Source organism: Epithele typhae, assembly GCF_022376455.1.
Source record: "Epithele typhae strain CBS 203.58 chromosome Unknown BXZ73scaffold_313, whole genome shotgun sequence".
Classification (NCBI taxonomy): Eukaryota; Fungi; Basidiomycota; class Agaricomycetes; order Polyporales; family Epitheliaceae; genus Epithele; species Epithele typhae.
Window position 1 is genome coordinate 1 of NW_025954504.1, and position 17,146 is coordinate 17,146.

The 17,146-nt window shown below is 55.3% G+C and overlaps 3 protein-coding genes across 3 annotated transcripts; all 3 read left to right on the top strand.

Annotated features, from left to right (window-relative positions):
* Positions 1 to 20: 20 nt before the first annotated feature.
* On the top strand, positions 21 to 1,770 carry BXZ73DRAFT_84418 (uncharacterized protein; the record flags this gene model as incomplete). The annotated part of the gene is made up of 4 exons (XM_048023976.1): positions 21 to 274; positions 436 to 1,126; positions 1,183 to 1,648; positions 1,733 to 1,770. 4 exons carry the CDS (start codon positions 21 to 23, stop codon positions 1,768 to 1,770), a joined length of 1,449 nt encoding a protein of 482 aa, XP_047870674.1.
* A 2,994-nt stretch (positions 1,771 to 4,764) lies between these two features.
* Positions 4,765 to 5,959, top strand: BXZ73DRAFT_110046 (uncharacterized protein; the record flags this gene model as incomplete). The annotated part of the gene is made up of 3 exons (XM_048017324.1): positions 4,765 to 4,851; positions 4,919 to 5,045; positions 5,106 to 5,959. 3 exons carry the CDS (start codon positions 4,765 to 4,767, stop codon positions 5,957 to 5,959), a joined length of 1,068 nt encoding a protein of 355 aa, XP_047870675.1.
* Positions 5,960 to 8,341: 2,382 nt separating this feature from the next.
* On the top strand, positions 8,342 to 9,035 carry BXZ73DRAFT_110047 (uncharacterized protein; the record flags this gene model as incomplete). Its single annotated transcript, XM_048017325.1, has 4 exons — positions 8,342 to 8,366; positions 8,419 to 8,492; positions 8,616 to 8,738; positions 8,802 to 9,035. 4 exons carry the CDS (start codon positions 8,342 to 8,344, stop codon positions 9,033 to 9,035), a joined length of 456 nt encoding a protein of 151 aa, XP_047870676.1.
* Between the last annotated feature and the right edge of the window lie 8,111 nt (positions 9,036 to 17,146).

Consider the following 17,146-nt stretch of genomic DNA (forward strand, 5'->3'; position numbering starts at 1 on the left):
AGGATGCAGGACCGGCTGACATGAGACCAGGCCCCGACATCAAAGATTACGAAATGACGATCCCAGGGCTTAGTCTTGACCAGTGGAACAACAAGAACATTCCGCCTGTGCTTGCGAATCTTTTCCTTCCATCGCCGGCCTGCACCGTTGATCAGCTCGTGAAGCGCACGTGGTGCACCCAAAAACCGCTGCGCTGCTGGGAAGACGGAACCAGTCTTATGTTTTCTAACGATGCACCTATAGGCCCGCGCGAGGTCCCCCCATGGTTCCTCTCGTAGATCATTACAGTGAAGGCTCACGCATCAACATTCCCTCTATAAGATTTATGGACAATCTCCCCTTGGGGCGCCGGTCAGTGATCCATCCGGGAGACCCAACAATACCGCTTCCTTTGTGGGTCGTCGCCCTGTGGCGACAGCTGCAAAACATTCACAGGATCCGCAATATATATCTCAACTCGCTGAACATGCAGCAGCCGAATCAGAGCGCGGACGCCCTCTTGCTGGGCATCCGCCACCTACCGGCCATCCGGTTTGGCTGGCCGGAAGTTATCCGCAGGCTACTCGAACGAGATTGTTGGATTAGCGATGAAGTCCTCGATCGTGTTTCCGCTATGATCAACACCCTTGTGCGGGGGACGCCGCGAGAACACGACACAATGACATATTCCATTCATGTCAGCAAGTTTCCCGAAGGGGCGATCACGCAGAAGTTTAGGTCGTGGGGGCGGAAGAAACGTTTCCACAGGAACGCGAACATCCTCGTACCATGGCATCTCCCAGATCACTGGATCCCTGTTGTGTTCAAGATCAGCGAGAGCAAGGTTCTTTACGCCGACTCCAAGCCCCAGTATACGAAGTCCCACAATCTCTGGCCGGCGGCGGAGCGTACCATACTGGCAGCGGCTCGAGGAATAGATGCAGGGTTAAATATTCCCGAACGGCACTGGGTCATAGATTCGGAAACGTTGATATGCGGCGTGCAGGATGACAGTTCTTCTTGCGGCATCGCAACCGCAATGACACTGTTGCGGTATGCCTTCCCCGATCGTCCCTCCTTCGTTTCAGGATGCGCTGCGGAACAGCGCTGGGAGTTGCTCTTGGAATTGGTATCGAACGCCGAGGCGGTATGTGTGGCTCTTATCTTAAGATGTTCCGTGTGACTGACAATGACATCATGCAGACCCCCCTCGGTCGTTCCGAACACGCTAGTGTTTGGGAGGATGAATCCCATCCGCCTCCCCTGGTCCTTTTCAATCCATCGCCGCCGGAGCCCCAGGGCGCCATGTTGGAGCAGAAGGCCACGCCGTCCCGGTTCCAACCGCCGCCATCACATTTCCAGAGCGACCCAGCGGATCGAACGGTTGGTCTACTTTCACCCCGTGCGGTCATCCGGTTCGGCCGACAGACGGTAGAATCTGGACTGATTCGTTCGCTTCCATCACCGGCAACATCGGGAGGCATGTCAGCCGCGGGCCCATCCGAGCTCGCATGCGTTCCCCCATCTACGTCGTCTTTCAATGGTGACATCGCAGCGGTCAAACAAGAGCCCAAGCGCGCCGTACCGCCGCCTTCATTATTTCAGGGCGATTTGGTGGGGCCAATGGCAATACGCGCCGCAAGTCTTTCACTTCCGACGGCGTTTGAAGGTGCGCCGACTGTGAACCAATCAAACCCAGCCCCCTCCCCGCCGCTGATCTCGACTTTCAAAGGAATGATTATTGATATCGAAGGGGAAGACACCAAGATGAACAAGCATTATGGCCTGTGAGAGAAGAGATATGATGTATATGCTTTCTTAGCACGGATTGAATGCTATTGGAGATGTACCAATTGGACGAAATTGCCTTGCTAATTCCTACCGGCTATACAAACACCGTTATTGGATCCGCCGGTAAATACGGATTCTTCTATTCACTTCGGCCACATTGTATATCACACATTTGGTGGCGGCCCATCGCTGGTTGACAAGCCGCGCCGTGCGCTCCGCCAGCACCACATGCTCAAGCTCTGGTCTACGCCCTCAGGTGTGCGCGCAATTAAGTATCATTTATTTGACGCCGACGCCGAAAGCAGCAGGCACACAAACGAACTTACAATGCCTTGTACTCAGCCACCCGATATCCTCAGGGGAATCACAAGCCGGTAAGTAGAGGGCTGGGGTCGCACCGCGCACCTTCACCGCCGCCGGCAGATTCAATCACGTCGTCAGCCCTAGTTCGAAGTTGTGGAATATCCAAAGCGCCCCATACACGCACATCTAGCTTCAGCATGGTCAAGGTTTGCATTCATATTAAATACGCCGCATCTGCGCAAGGATCCATTGTTACTTCGTAATTACACGTGCACGCAATCGTTTTTACTCCGGCAAGCTTCCAAAACGTCATTTACGGTCGGGGGAGCCCAGGCTAGATCGTGGTTCGACAAACCCCATGACTTCATTACTCCCTGCTGGTTGAACAACGCCAGGCATTGACGATCACCGGATACCGCCGGAACACCATGTACGAGGTGCTTTGCGAGAAAGCATTGAACGTTGCCTGAGTCGTAGGGGACCGAGCACCCCAAGGAGTGGTACCCCATGTATGCTTCTTCGCCGTATGTTCCGACACTGGTGACCAAGTCGTAGAAAAGGCTGGCATCGCCGGAATCTCGATGGAAGATGGTTTCCCGGTTCCCGATAATTTGGCAGGCTTGAGTGGGGAAACACCAGGTAGACATGAGGCCCCTTCTAAGCTTGTAGTCGCACAGGTTTTCTCGAACGAAGCGTCTTTGGGAAGGGTGTGTGATTTGTAATATTCCGTCCAGAATGGCACCCGCCCGGCTCATTCCTCGAAGCCAGTCGATGGTTTTTTCTGAGCCGTACCCAGATGTCGCGGCGAGGTTCTCTTTCTGATTCTTTGAGAGCCGTTAGACCGATGGCTATACATAAATGCAGTACCGCGGCGCACCTCTTTGGCATAGGGGATTGCAGCTGGGGAAATTAGGTTTTCACCGATCGGCTTCCGTTTCGAAGCTGGGATTCGCCTGTCCACGGGTGCGAACAGCACCCGGGCCTGTCGCCACCGTCCCTTTTTGTTATTGATGGTCAGCCAACGGCCTTTCCGGCTCGCCTGTTGCGTAGCGTTGATCATTTCAGACTTCATCCTGGTCAGCTTCCAGACACTGATAAGTACGGAAAAGGACTGACTTGAACGTCAGGCGACAGCGCCCCAGGGAGCGACCACAGCATGACGAAGTTATCGGCGTCCGTTACTATACAAGGGTTCTCGTCGAGTAGCGGAAGCTCTCCGTTAGGCTCCGGCGGGACGAGAGGGGCAAATTGCGCAGCCAGTTTGGCTTCGTTGGCCTCGGATGTCAAGGCGATGTTTTTCCCCTTGGCTTCGGCGTACTCCGACAGCGACCAAGCCGTCTTATCTGTTTGTAGCGTTGAGGGCCCGGATATTTGCCTACCCAAGTAAACGCGTACTTACATTGACGCCGCATAGACTTTGCGACCACAGACCCAGACCACCAAGCCGACAGAAAGTCTTTGTCTTCCAGCCCCAACTGCGCTGAGTCAGGGTAATCAGGGGTCGACTGATCCAGAGCCCAAGCAGCGGCATGCGCTTTGAAAGACTCAACAACTACCGAAGAGAGGGTCGATCTGATATCAGGATCCATTCGAGAACGTAGATGGTTGGGGTCTTTGAAGGGAGAGGACGGGGATCTTTTTGGGATCCTTGCATTAGGATCAGATAGAATCGGCGATGCTCACAAATAGTTCCCTGAAAGGGATCAACCCGGCGGCCGCCAGAATCACCGGCGTCTGAGTCGGTATTCAATGGGCGATTTGTCGGGCCGGCATACACGGCGGCCCGCCCGGGGAGCCCAAATCTTCGCAGGCGCCGGCTCCCCGGACGACCCGACCGCCGACGAGCTCCCGACACTGCGGGCACGGGCCCCATTTCCCACATGACGATAGACTTGTCGCAGCCATGCGGAAGGTTTCCTTTGTCCTGAGCAACACCTGTCCATTGCAAAATGTGACAGTTAGCATTTTGTTTGCCTTTCACATCGCTGTCGCACCCAGGGATAGGTTACCTTGCACATGACTATCCTTGACTGTCTCTCCACTCTCGCCTCATGTGACAGTTGTGTGACAGGTAGAATATTGCATCAATATTTCCTAGCGTTACAAGCAGACTGCCTCTGCACTGACAAGTCTATCGTCACGTGGGAAATAGGGCCCGCGCCCGCAGTGCGAGGAATCCGAGAGCCGGTTGCCTGCGACCCGGCCGCTGCCGGTCTTGAGATCTTGAGAGCTTGAGCCTTGAGGCAAGACGCCGGTGCTTCAGATACGGCGCTCTGACGGCCACGGAATGGGTCTCAGGGGCCGGTCGGATGTCCGTCGGTCCGGCGGGGACGCAAGACGCGTCGGACGGCCCGGTTCTGCGCGCCGAAGACAGCCGAGGAATACCGGCCGGTTCTATTTTTTTACTCTCATGTATCGCTCTTCAATAGGGCGCCCAGCGATAGGCATCGGGTACGTTCTCCGCCGCGTCGTGCCAGAACCTCGGACGTTTGAAAATATGAGCTCTTTCTGAAGCGGCGTCCTTCCTGCCGCTTCAGAATTTCGGACCGGCGACCATGAAGAACCGGAGGTTCGGCGTGAGACCGAACCTTGCGGCGTTTGCACCCGCACGACCGAAAGATCACACCATCTCCGTCGATATTCAGGGACCGCCTCGCTTGCCTCCCACCATCTGCCGTCGCTTTTTCGGTCATGTCTCTTGAAGTCAGCTCTACGAACGTTAACCAAGCAACCATAAAATATCAGATGCGGAAGCCCAGCATCACATTTCTTGTCGAAGTACGCCTCGCCGACCTAATAGAAATTTTCACCTTGCTGACGTGACCCGGCGGCCTGTACCGTCTAGTGCGACCGATGCTTTGAATCTGCCGAGCCCGTGGGTTGCACGGGATCCGGAACGCCTTGCGTCGCCTGCGACGCCCGCGCCGCTGTCTGCACGTTGTATGGGGTGGGTGTAGATGGCATTATACGAGGTGAGCATTTGAACGACATCCGTGCAAAGGGGCGGAGCACTGAGGACTCGGCTTGACCAGTGAACGGCGTGGGCCCGGTCGCGTTCTTCGACGGCCGCTCTTTCTGGCTGGTCAAAGACATGAAGGACTCCGGTCGGGCGGTCGCGGAGGGTGTCGTCGACTTTACCATCACGCACCTGCGAAAAGGCGACTGGAAGCGCTGCCAGGGCCCTTCGGTCGAATGCCCCTTCGATGTCATCCCGCTGCAGTTCAAGTTCAGCCGCGAGCACGCGCGGAAGGTGGCGGCCCGAGCACTTTTTATACAGGGTCATTCGAAGACATACGGCGGGTGCAGGGAACAGGAGTTTTTGAAGCTTGGCGACGGCTTGCCCAGATACGGAATCAACGACAGCGACACTCCGTCCCGCCGCATACGCCCGTGCTTCAGGCCTAGATCGTCGAGCAAGCGGGATAGGAGTCCATCCCCGGAGCCAACTGCACTGAAGACGCAAAAGCTCGAGTTGGAGGAGACCAGCGTCGCGTCCACCAGCAGTGATTCTTCTATTCCCATTCCCTCCTCGCCGTCGGCGGGCGCGACCCCGGGGCCCGTCGTCCCTGATACGCGAACTTTGCGGAGCCTCCGCCTTGCGCTTGATCAGTGGAACGTCGTCTGTGAGCTGCTGATCGCGTCGGCGTTTGCGGTAGACAACGTCCTCTCTGGATTGCACTGGGACGACGCGGTGTACGCGGAGTTGGATCGGCTGCAAGGATTCAACGGGTACGACGCAATTCGTCGGTTCTTCCGCGACCGGAGGCGGCTCGCTCGGGCGCTGAGACACCCGCTGCCGGATGGGTTGCAGGTGTATGAAAACAACGAGGACGATGATGGAGAGCTGTATGAGACGGTGGGGGATCAAGACGATGAGCTCCTCTAGAGGGCGGAAGATGAGGACGGTGACGAAATTTAACGCGTTAGATTGGACGCCTTCTTGTGTATCACACTCGTTCACCGCGCCGCCGTCATGTATATATGTGTTGCTCTGCTTGCCGTTATGACACGGTGGTTTCTCTATCCTTTGCTCAGGAATTCCGGACGGAGACCGATGCATCGGCTCACTTCGGCCCCCGCAGGCGCCGGGAGTCGGACCGGGGGCGGCCCGAAATCCGCCGAAAACCTGCCGTATTCGTCAGGAACATCGGATCGGAGCTGTGCCATATACGCCGCTCGGACGGCCGGACCGAATCTTGGCACGCCCGGCCCCGCGGCGGTGGCGGCGGGCATTCCATCGCTCTTACATAATCCGAACTGCGTATAAATAGGAGGCCGGCGCCGCCGCAGAACGGGCCATCGGCAGCGCGGCCCGCACCCGTCCTCCTGGCAAAGTAACCCGCCCTCCATGCCTAGAATCCTGCTCGGTCTCCTGGACGGCAATTTTGCATTGCAACCTCGCTTCAAAATCGATCGCAGAGAAGACGTTCTTCAGCCTGCAAGTTGCTTCAATTCTGAGGGCGTTGATGAATCGGAGGCGCCCGCATCTGATAGGCGCCCGAAAACGGTGAGCCCCGCGCAATTTTGGCGCTGCCGAAAAAGCCTGACGCACGCCCAGGCCGATGAATCCCATGAGGTCGTAAAACGAGCCGACCGCCCTCAGACGGCGGAATAGCTGCACGGGCCACGGAGGGGGCTTCTTTAGCGCTGTTAATTCATATCAGAGTGCGCGGCGAGGATGCCGGGGCGTACAAATCCGCTTGGGTGGGGTTTCTGCTGCGTCCATCGGCCCGGAAACGCAATGCGCGAGGATCGCGACGGATGGTTCGGGTGCCGCGTGAGCGCGATCCCTTTCCAATCACCGTCGGTGCGGGGCAGAGAGCTTCGGGCCGTTGTTCAACGGCCGTGCGCGCTGCGGCTGCGGTCGGGTTGTTGACCGAGGTCTAAATATGGCGGCGCGCGAGTTGCTTGGCCTCAGCCTGCGCGCGTCTCTCAAGCTTCGGCCGCTCCTCCCACTAACTTGGTCGACCACGGTTTGTTTGCCACAAGCTCCCTTCTACAACTCGTCTCTCTTCTGCGTATATACGACCTCAGTTCTCGTGTCTTAGTTCCTCACCCTGTCTCTCTACCACGCGCTCGTTTGCCGCTCGACAGGTCGACTACTTCCTCATTCCCGCCTCACCCTTCCGCCACCCCTTCTTCTGTACTACGTCTTACAACTGCTCCGTCTTCTGTATTAATTAGATTCGCCTCCGCTGGATTGAGCTCGGTCTCGGGCCGGGAGCGCCGCGTCGCGTTCCCTGTCTTCGAGAGCTGTTGTGGGACGGGCCGGCGCTCCGTCCCAGCGCTACGCAACACCGACCTCGCGATTTCTTCAAGGCTCGCGCAGGGATTCTTTCTGACTCAATTCCTTTGTTCTCCCTCTCGTGTGCCTTGGCACCGATCGCGTTCCACTTTGTATATATTAGAGCACCTCGGTTCTATTCAGATACACCCTTTACCGCTACAATCATCGTCTTGTCCGAGGTCTCGGTCCCGTTCCGTATTGTTCTCGTGCCCGTCTCTTGCGTGTTTGTCGTCTTCGCCTGCACTGTTTATCGTCCGCCGAGCTAGTCGGTGCGATCAGCGGTCACCGAGCCGTGCCCTCAAGGCTGCTCGCCTGCGATCTCGTAAACCGCGGATAGACTGCCGGGAAGGAGGTTTCATAGAACTCTTCTTACCTTGAGCGCGCTAAGCCCATGTTCATAACAGCGTTCACGTCGCCGAGAGCGCACGTCCGCGTCCTTACCGTTGGGGCGTGCCGACGCGGCGCTCTCACCGAGGTCCCCCAAGAGAGCAGCGGCGACGCGATCCATCTCGCTTCGCTCATCCAACTCAAACGCCCGAATAGATTGTGTACTTATAGAAGGCGCAGCCTTCAATTTCCCACGCGTCGGCCGCTGAGCCGGACGCCAGCACATCACCTTCAGGCTTCGACTTCTCCCCTTGACAGCTTGACCTCCCATACTCATTATTGGACAACCTCCACCATTGCAAGATGCTTTACACCAGAGGCTGAAGGGGTGCACACTCGCGCGGGTGTTGGGAATGGACTTAATATGCCATGTACGTTCACTCGATCTTCTTCTGCCGTCTTTCTTTCATTTTCAACCATCGGTCGCGTCCTCCACACACTGTCGTTTGCTACAACTCCCGTCCTGTCCTCTTTCGTCCATGCAACTAGCTTGTGTAAGCCATCCAGACCTACCCAGCTAATCAACTATAACCCCAGCACGTATGAATTCTGTTACACCTCTGAGGGCTCAACGTCAACCTACCCACAATCCAAATGCCCCAGCTGCGCGCACGTCCAAGTATGTCTCGCGCACGTCAGGGCTCCATGGCTCACGGCACAAGTTCTTCAAGTCCGGACTGGAGACCCACCCCCCCGGAAGTACGCTTGGGCGAACGTGAAGACGAGGGTGAAGCGCGCGGAACTTGTACGTGTGACACGAGATGATCGAGTATGCGCCCAACTTGTCGATTGCCAGGTATATGCGGTGTGCGCGCGCTGGCGTGTCGGTTGAATATGCATATTTAGAACACGGTTTCGATGTATGTAGCCAGGGTCTTCGATCGAGGATGGGCTCAACCCCGAGTTCCCTCGCAACGGCTCGGCGTTCTTCAGTGGTACCGCTGCCTCAGGCAGCGGAGACTGGAAGTGGCTACTGACAGAAGGTGGACATGTGAGAGGTGCGAATGCCACCTCACTGCGAACTTCGCGGGCTGACGACCACGCATGTTCGCAGCACACGACCTTCGGAGGCAAGCAAGGCTTCACCCGATGGCCGTCCACGCCCTTGTACGATGGCAGCGGCGCGCTTGCCAGCGTCGTCCACCAGGAGCGCGGCTGGGCCTACGTCCTCTTCCTCCGTGCCGGCCACCTCGTCCCTCAAGGTGCGCCCACCGCGGTGTTCCTCGTAACCCCATCGTTCGTTTCTCCTCCCTGTGTCGAGCTGCCTTCAGCCGCGGGGTGGCGTTGAGCCATAATCTCAAGATGATCGCCATGTTTCTCCTACTACCTTTTTCAACATCGATCAGTGTACTCTCCGATGCGTGCCGAGTGCTCGCAGAATGCGCGAACAAACCGGTTTATCGGCCTCCATCGATATCCAAGCAAGTCAATATTATGCCTTCTTATTCGCCACTAATCATGCCCTGCTAGCCGTCGGGGGATCATGAGCTAGCTCATTAGATTAGACTAATATAGGGGCTTCGACTAATGACACTAATCGGGTCTCATTACACTCTATTATGTCCCAATAGATATCCGATTTTCCCCTTCCTGGTGAGTTCATCCGGAACCGGGCGACCAAGAAGTTCTGCACTGTAACATGCCCCAGCCCTGTGTGTGCTGCCCAGAGACCACAAACTCCTTTATATAACCAGATGGCCCAATCTAGTCCTTCCAGAAGCCGGACGACGTGTTTTCTGCATGCAGCGCCGGGCTCACTTCGACCTGGTCCGGGTGGACGGCTCCTCCGCGAAAACCGGGTGGGTCCGGCCGGACGACTCCCCTGGGAAAACCGGGCAAGTCCAGCCGGACGACTCTGCCGAGGTAACCGGGTGAGTCCGGCCGAGCCCGGGTGAACGGTACCTTCGGCAAATGGCGGTGTCCCGGCTGACCGACTTTGCCGAGGAAAGCCGGGCCATGCACTGCAGTGGGCGGGGGAAGTACTTGTCGGAGCTGGCGAGTCTGGCATATGTGGCACGACTTGACGAACCAGACGACGTCGGCTTGAAGGCGCGGCCACCAAAAGCGGATGGAGATGAGTGCGGTAGTCGCATAAGTTCCTTTGTGCGCAGCATCTTCGTGGGTCTGTTGCAGGACACAGAAGCGGGCGTGCGGCCATACGACGACGCGGTCACCGGACGCGAGAGCGCGGCGCCAAAGGCGGCCAACGCGGACGTAGAATCGCGTGGCGTAACGGTGAAAGGATGCGAACGCGTCGTCAGACAGTCTTCGGGACGCACCAAGGTCGTGAGGTAATGCCACACACGCGCGAGACGATCGTCTTCGGCGCGCGCGGAGGCGGAGCGCGGAATGGTAGTGGACATGTCGAGGCTGGAGGGGGCGCCGCTCGCGCATCAGCAAAACGAGGGGTGGCCGACCGAGCGCTGTGGCGCGCGGCGAAAGCGGATGATGTCAGCTCGGCAGATGCCAGACATCGTCGGACCGGATGTCCAACGATCGGACACGATCGACTTGCGTCTTGTAGGGTTATGCTCGAGCGGTGATAATCTGGCAAGACTTTTATTGAGAGAGCACTAGGGAGCTATATGTCATATGATATATGCAACTCATTCTGTAGGGATATCTTGTTTCTTCAAGCTAAGAAGGAGCTACTAGAGTGCAGTCAGAACATCCAAGTTACCAGTGACGGCGCTGGTATTGCCCACATACGCAGACGCCCGTGGCGGCGGCGGCGGCAGCGCGTGCTTGCTTTTGTCGCACCCTCGCCCTTCGCACCTACGTCGCACATCCCCGAAACCCTTCCTGCAAGGTCTCGCGATACAACACGCCATGTCTATGAGGGTCCCCGTCGAGATACATGCGGCGGCGTGTGCTCTCTGTCGTGTCGAGCGCCCCACCATCCCCATTCCCTTCGCGCTTATCCTTCTCTCTGCTTGCTTTCCTCTCCTCTGCTCCGCGTTCATGAACTCTGCCCGCTTTCTCCTCCATGACACTCTTGGGTGTCCTTTCTCACAGTGCTTGTGCCTCATCAGACTCTCGAATCTCCACGACTCATGCCTAGTACGTGGACTCATCCCTCACCTTATCCGATTCTCAGCCATAAGTGAGTTTAGAGTTGTTGGCCAGTTGCTATTGTTGACGAACGTCAGAGGAGCTAGCGGGTAACTCTGGCCAACCGTCGTCACCCGGTTCAAGCGCAGTCGCACAGTCTGGTCTCACCTGGCAACAGTATCCTGGTCGACATAAACTTGGCTCAACAACATCATTTATACCACTGTGGCCCGCACTGCGGCAGTACAAACCTCTTTCCCCTCTATTTAGTTGCCTCCTGCTTCACCAATCTTCAACATACCGCAAGTGCAGTGCTGAACTGTTTTATGAGGAGTGGGAATGCGACTTCTCAGCCTTCAGGTGAGCACCTTCCCGTGGGCTCAACGCGTCCACCTACCCGCGCTCTTGAACGTGTCCACCTCCACGGACTCAACCGATACAGGGTTACACCCCTCCGCGCCCTACGTGTTCACCTTCCCCCGCTCGCCATGTCCCTTAACTGGCTTCGGCCCCTTCGTCCGCGTCCGCTGGGATGACCCTGGCGGGTTCGAGGCCACCGAGGCCATCGCCTGGCACGCGCAGCTCGCCGCGCGACCTCGGCATGTCACAAGCGACTGCGATGTTCTGCTTCTTGTATGTACCATCCCACTCCTCTGTCCGCCCCTCACTCACCGCGTCCCGCTCGAACCACCAACCATAACATCGCGCTCACCGTCCCCGCACTGCTCGGCGCTTGAACACCCCGAGGCGCTTTTGGTTGGTTTGCGAACTGGAAGTACGTCCGCTTTCCGCCCTTCCCTCGCGTCGAGTCCTGAGTTGCGACGCTGATGACAAGCGTTGACTCCCCACACAGAGTCTCCGGCTTATTCGCCCCAGTCCTCTCAGTGCCCGAGATCAAGGTGTTCACGTTCCGGCGGAGCTCGACCACCCGACGCCGCTACGCACCCACGCGCGTACCAACTTCACGCGCTCGATCACAACCTCCGCCAGCACGTCCTTCAGCAGAATGTCAGGGACGTGCCACCGCTGTATGAGCATGAGGGCGCGCTCAGTGAGAATACGTACGCGCATCTCATTGATGACGAGTGAGTCGGTCTCGATTGCCCTGGCGCCGCGCGTGCGCAGAGGGCACCCGCCCAGCACGTCGTCAATTTCTCTTGGCGATGCGCTTACACGAGTCTATTCGGATACTACCGCACTATCGTCTGCATTCATGTAGCCCTTTCTAATGTGTATTTTACTCGATACTATAACATAGTGATACTACAATGGTTTGTCCTGCACACCCGATATGATTGCGTGCATGACGTGAGTGGATTGTACCGCACCAGGCATCCCGTGACCCATCGTATGGTTCATAATGGACATCAACAGCTATGTCTGGTCGGACTTGACAGTTCTTTGTCGGGTCAAGCATGCACTGTAGTATAACGGCTGCACGGATGATGTTAGATCATACATGAGCCCACTAATGATCATACACACACCGGGATTCGATCTGACGTTCACCAGCGTCCGATAATGACCAGTCAGACGGCGTCTTGTCCGACGAATGCAGATGAATGTTGATTGTCGCCACCGTTAATCTATCAAACATGGATACTATCGGATAGTTGCTCGTCTGAACTACAATTAATGATAGCGCACTCTGACATACTACAGTGCACTATAGAGCCCTGTCATGTGTGCACCCATTTTGCTGATGCGAGGTCGTTGGTGAATATGTCAGCGCGAGTGGAGCGCGGTCCCATGGCAGCGCAGTTGTTGAGGTCGCGGGCGAGGATTGTGGGGTCGACGTTGATGTGGTGCAAGCACCCGTTGAGGCGGTCGATCCAGTCGTCTTCGTCGTCTTCTTCGTCTGTCTCATCTCCTTCTTGACGGCGGCGGCGAGAGAGTCCGTCTGGACCATGCATGACGCCGGGGACGTGGACGAGAGTGAAGTGGAAGGTGAGGATGGCGACGATCCACCTGTTGATGGCGGCGCTGGGAGACTCGTCAGGGTGATTGAGCATACCTTGAATGTACCGCGCGTCAACCTCCACGATGAAGCCAGGGAGGCCGATGAAGACGCGCTTGCACTGCTTGAGCGCGCGGTAGAGGCCGTAGAGCTCGAGTTTCGCCTGTGAGTAGGCAGCTTCGCGGTCGTTGAGCGAGATCGACCCGAATTTGGCGATGTATCGTCGGGATGGGTTGTCGGGGTCGCATTGGGCGATTATGTAGCCTACGGCGATGTGCGAAGTGTCGACGGCGAGGATGATGGCAGCGGGCGAGTCGTAGTCAATCGGACGGAGTGCGGGCAAGCCGATGAGTGCTGCCTTGAGGTCTTCCTGTGTGGCTTGTTGGTCAGGGCCCCAGACGAAGGGAGCGCCCTTGCGCGTGAGCTGTGTGAGAGGCCATGCGCGACGCGCGAAGTTGTGGATGAAAGCCCGGGCTACACCGATCGTACCGAGTGTTGCGGTCGCGCGCGCGAGATCGCGGGAGCGCGGGCGAGGTCGAGCGGGCGCGGACAAGGGTAGGCGCACGTGCGCGGGAGAGGGTGTCGATTAGGCGGGTACGGGTGGCGTAAGCGTGTAAGGACGGTAGTGTAGAAGCGCGAGTGTCCTCGTTGGCTCGCAGAGCGGGAGGGAAGGAAAGGCGGGGGATGACGAGGGAGCCTGAGGCAATCGCGTGCCGAGGCAGGGATGCGGAGGCGGGCATATAAACCATGTACACTAATTAGTGGCTGCGTGATCGTATGCTAAGACGTCCGTTGCGGGTGCGCGCCAATGCTCGTAAACGGATAGGCGGAGCAGGCCATAACACCGAGGAACGCGCGGACGTCAGAGAGGTCGCAGCAGTGTCCCCAGTTAACGATTTTGGCGTAGTTTCCGGGCTCAGGGATACGACCGTTCGGCGTGCAGCGATGGCCTACCGCTGTGAAAACGCGGGCGATGAGGATGGACTTGGGACCAGAGAACGTGACGCCGACGTATTCGATGCGCTGGATCACGTGGTCGGTGTTGACCAAATGTTCCCAGACGAAAAGGCGGATGCCGCGATTGTCGGGATGCGTGCGGAAGGACCCATCGTCGAGTTTGTACTCGGTCTTGCTGCCGCGCGTGGGGACGTCGTCGATGAAAGGAATGGTGATGTGGGGGATCTCCGGCTGGAGCGCGTAGCAGACGTCTTCGTGGAAGATCGGGACGGAGTTCGTCCAGCCCATGGGTAGCGTGACGAGGCGGCGCGCGCCGAAGGGCGTCTGGAAGGTCGTGAGGTCGCGCGAGCTTTCCGCGATCTTGCGTTCGTCGTACCCGACGTAGAGGTCGAGCGCGCCTCCGCAGGCACGGCCAGCGAAGTGCTCCGCGATCTGCTCGGTGAATGGGGGAACGCCGGAGTGCACCTGTGGTTACCACTAATGTAATACAATCCCCCAGGAACGTGGGCACTTCATTATGCTGATACCCACCACGTTTTCATTGTAGAAAAGCCTGGTTGGGTTCTAACAATCACAAGCATGCCTGTGTTGTAATAACAGGCAGATGATGCAGAGTTATTACAGTGATCTTTCAGGCTGTTATAAGCAAATTCTGTAATGACAGGAGCCTCTCTGGTCTGTAATAAGTGAATTCTCTAATGACAGGGACCCCTCTGGGTTGTTATAAGCGAAATCTATAATGACAGAGACCCCTCTGGGCTGTTATAAGCCTTGTTCTTAATGACAGCACCCTTCCAGAGCTTGTATAAGTGACGTACTTTATAACAAAAGCCTCTCAAGCTGTAATAAGCCTCATTCTTAATCACAGCAACCTGCTAGAGCTGTAATAAGCCTTGTTTGTAATAACAGGGCCACACCTAGGCTGTTATAAGTGACGTACTTTATGACAAAAGTCTTCTAGCCTTGTAATAAGCTGATATTTTAATGACAGTACCTTCCCAGAGGTGTAATAAGCCCCATTTATAATGAAAAAGCAACCCCAGTGCTGTAATAACCCACGTCAGGTACTGTCCAGCTATTAATAGCCTCATATCGTGGCTGGTCTGGCCAGCTATTAATACCTGGTATACAGGTACCCTACCTGCCCTGCAGCCCTGAATTGGGTGAATAGGAGCTGCCTATAAGATAGCTATCAATAGCAGTGGATAGCAGCAGGTTCCTGCAGCGGGAATAGGGTGCAATAGCTGGTTCTCGCACATAAACGGTGGGGGCTGCACAGCTGGGTGGGGTGGCAAAACGGCCAGGCACTATATATATATCGAAAGGAGCATCATGTAGCTTTCAAACGCATTCAAGAGTGTGCCATTCGGAGCAGTATCAGCGGAGATACAGGTGTACCCCTGTTTTTGCCGATAGGCACATCCACTAGAATTGGGAATTGTGGATGGATCCCCTCCGTTCTTTTTGCATAGTGTATGGTTCTCTTTCAGATAGACGGGATTGAAGTCCGATCGCAAAACGATGCACACAATCTGGATTAGATTGCTGATTACGCTTCAGCCACAGCACTTTTGATAGCTTTATATCTCTGCACCACATTCTCCGATAAGCATTTGGTTTGTTGCAGGCTCTTACATGCTCATATGCAAACACGCTCTGGGTGTCATTTACACGTCAAACACTCTGGACATGTCCCTGCGCATCTGTGCACGTTCAACACTCCTTCATTCATAGCTCCACAACCACTGCTCCGATTGCCAAGCGTCTTGCTGTGTTATATTTAAAATATACGGCCTAAACTGCTCCTATTGTCAAAATTGTTATCAGGATGTATTTTAGACATATCTGTTCTTATCTTTATTCCCATCAATTCCTGTTCCTATCTTCAACATATCGTCTGATAACATTGGACATGACCGATCTGAATTGCTCTTCACTTCACGTATTAAACACATCAACAATCATGAGATTTGGTTAGGAACTCAAGATGATATGGCACTTGCAGTAGCAACAGGGTGCACTTTTGCTTCACAGCTACACCTCCCACTTCACACAACCTTGCAATTGGGCCCACACAGACATTGTTATGGTGTAATGACACATGGAACATGTTTGTGTATACTACTAAACTCGATTGAGCATAACTGCCACACTTGGGGGTGAGTATACCACTGGATGCTTGCATGTATGGGTGTTATGTGAAGAGGTTTTATGGCACACTGTGCAGCTCAGTACTGCATTCCAGGCCCTGATGTGACATCTCAGCCAATTCTTGGCCGATCAACAAGATTCTTTTTGCGTCTTGAAGCTGTGTTCTATCTGAGTTCAGATCAAGTACATATGGTACTATCAGACTAGTGAGTGGCCTCAGATCAGGGGGTAAACTGAAGGTGAGATATGGGGTTACCAAAGCTATCAGATGTGCGATAAGAGATTTGAAACCTGATATTGGTTGAGCTTTAGCAAGCAGCGTGGCAATCGGAGCAGTGGTTGTGGAGCTATGAATGAAGGAGTGTTGAACGTGCACAGATGCGCAGGGACATGTCCAGAGTGTTTGACGTGTAAATGACACCCAGAGCGTGTTTGCATATGAGCATGTAAGAGCCTGCAACAAACCAAATGCTTATCGGAGAATGTGGTGCAGAGATATAAAGCTATCAAAAGTGCTGTGGCTGAAGCGTAATCAGCAATCTAATCCAGATTGTGTGCATCATTTTTGCGATCGGACTTCAATCCCGTCTATCTGAAGAGAACCATACACTATGCAAAAAGAACGGAGGGGATCCATCCACAATTCCAATTCTAGTGGATGTGCCTATCGGCAAAAACAGGGGTACACTGTATCTCCGCTGATACTGCTCCGAATGGCACACTCTTGGATGCGTTTGAAAGCTACATGATGCTCCTTTCGATATATATATAGTGCCTGGCCGTTTTGCCCACCCCACCCAGCTGTGCAGCCCCACCGTTTATGTGCGAGAACCAGCTATTGCACCCTATTCCGCTGCAGGAACTGCTGCTATCCACTGCTATTGATAGCTATCTTATAGGCAGCTCCTATTCACCCAATTCGGGGCTGCAGGGCAGGTAGGTACCTGTATACCAGGTATTAATAGCTGGCCAGACCAGCCACGATATAGGCTATTAATAGCTGGACAGTACCTGACGTGGGTTATTACAGCACTGGGGTTGCTTTTTCATTATAAATGGGGCTTATTACACCTCTGGGAAGGTACTGTCATTAAATATCAGCTTATTACAAGGCTAGAAGACTTTTGTCATAAAGTACGTCACTTATAACAGCCTAGGTGTCGCCCTGTCATTACTAACAAGGCTTATTACAGCTCTAGCAGGGTGCTGTGATTAAGAATGAGGCTTATTACAGCTTGAGAGGCTTTTGTTATAAAGTACGTCACTTATACAAGCTCTGGGAG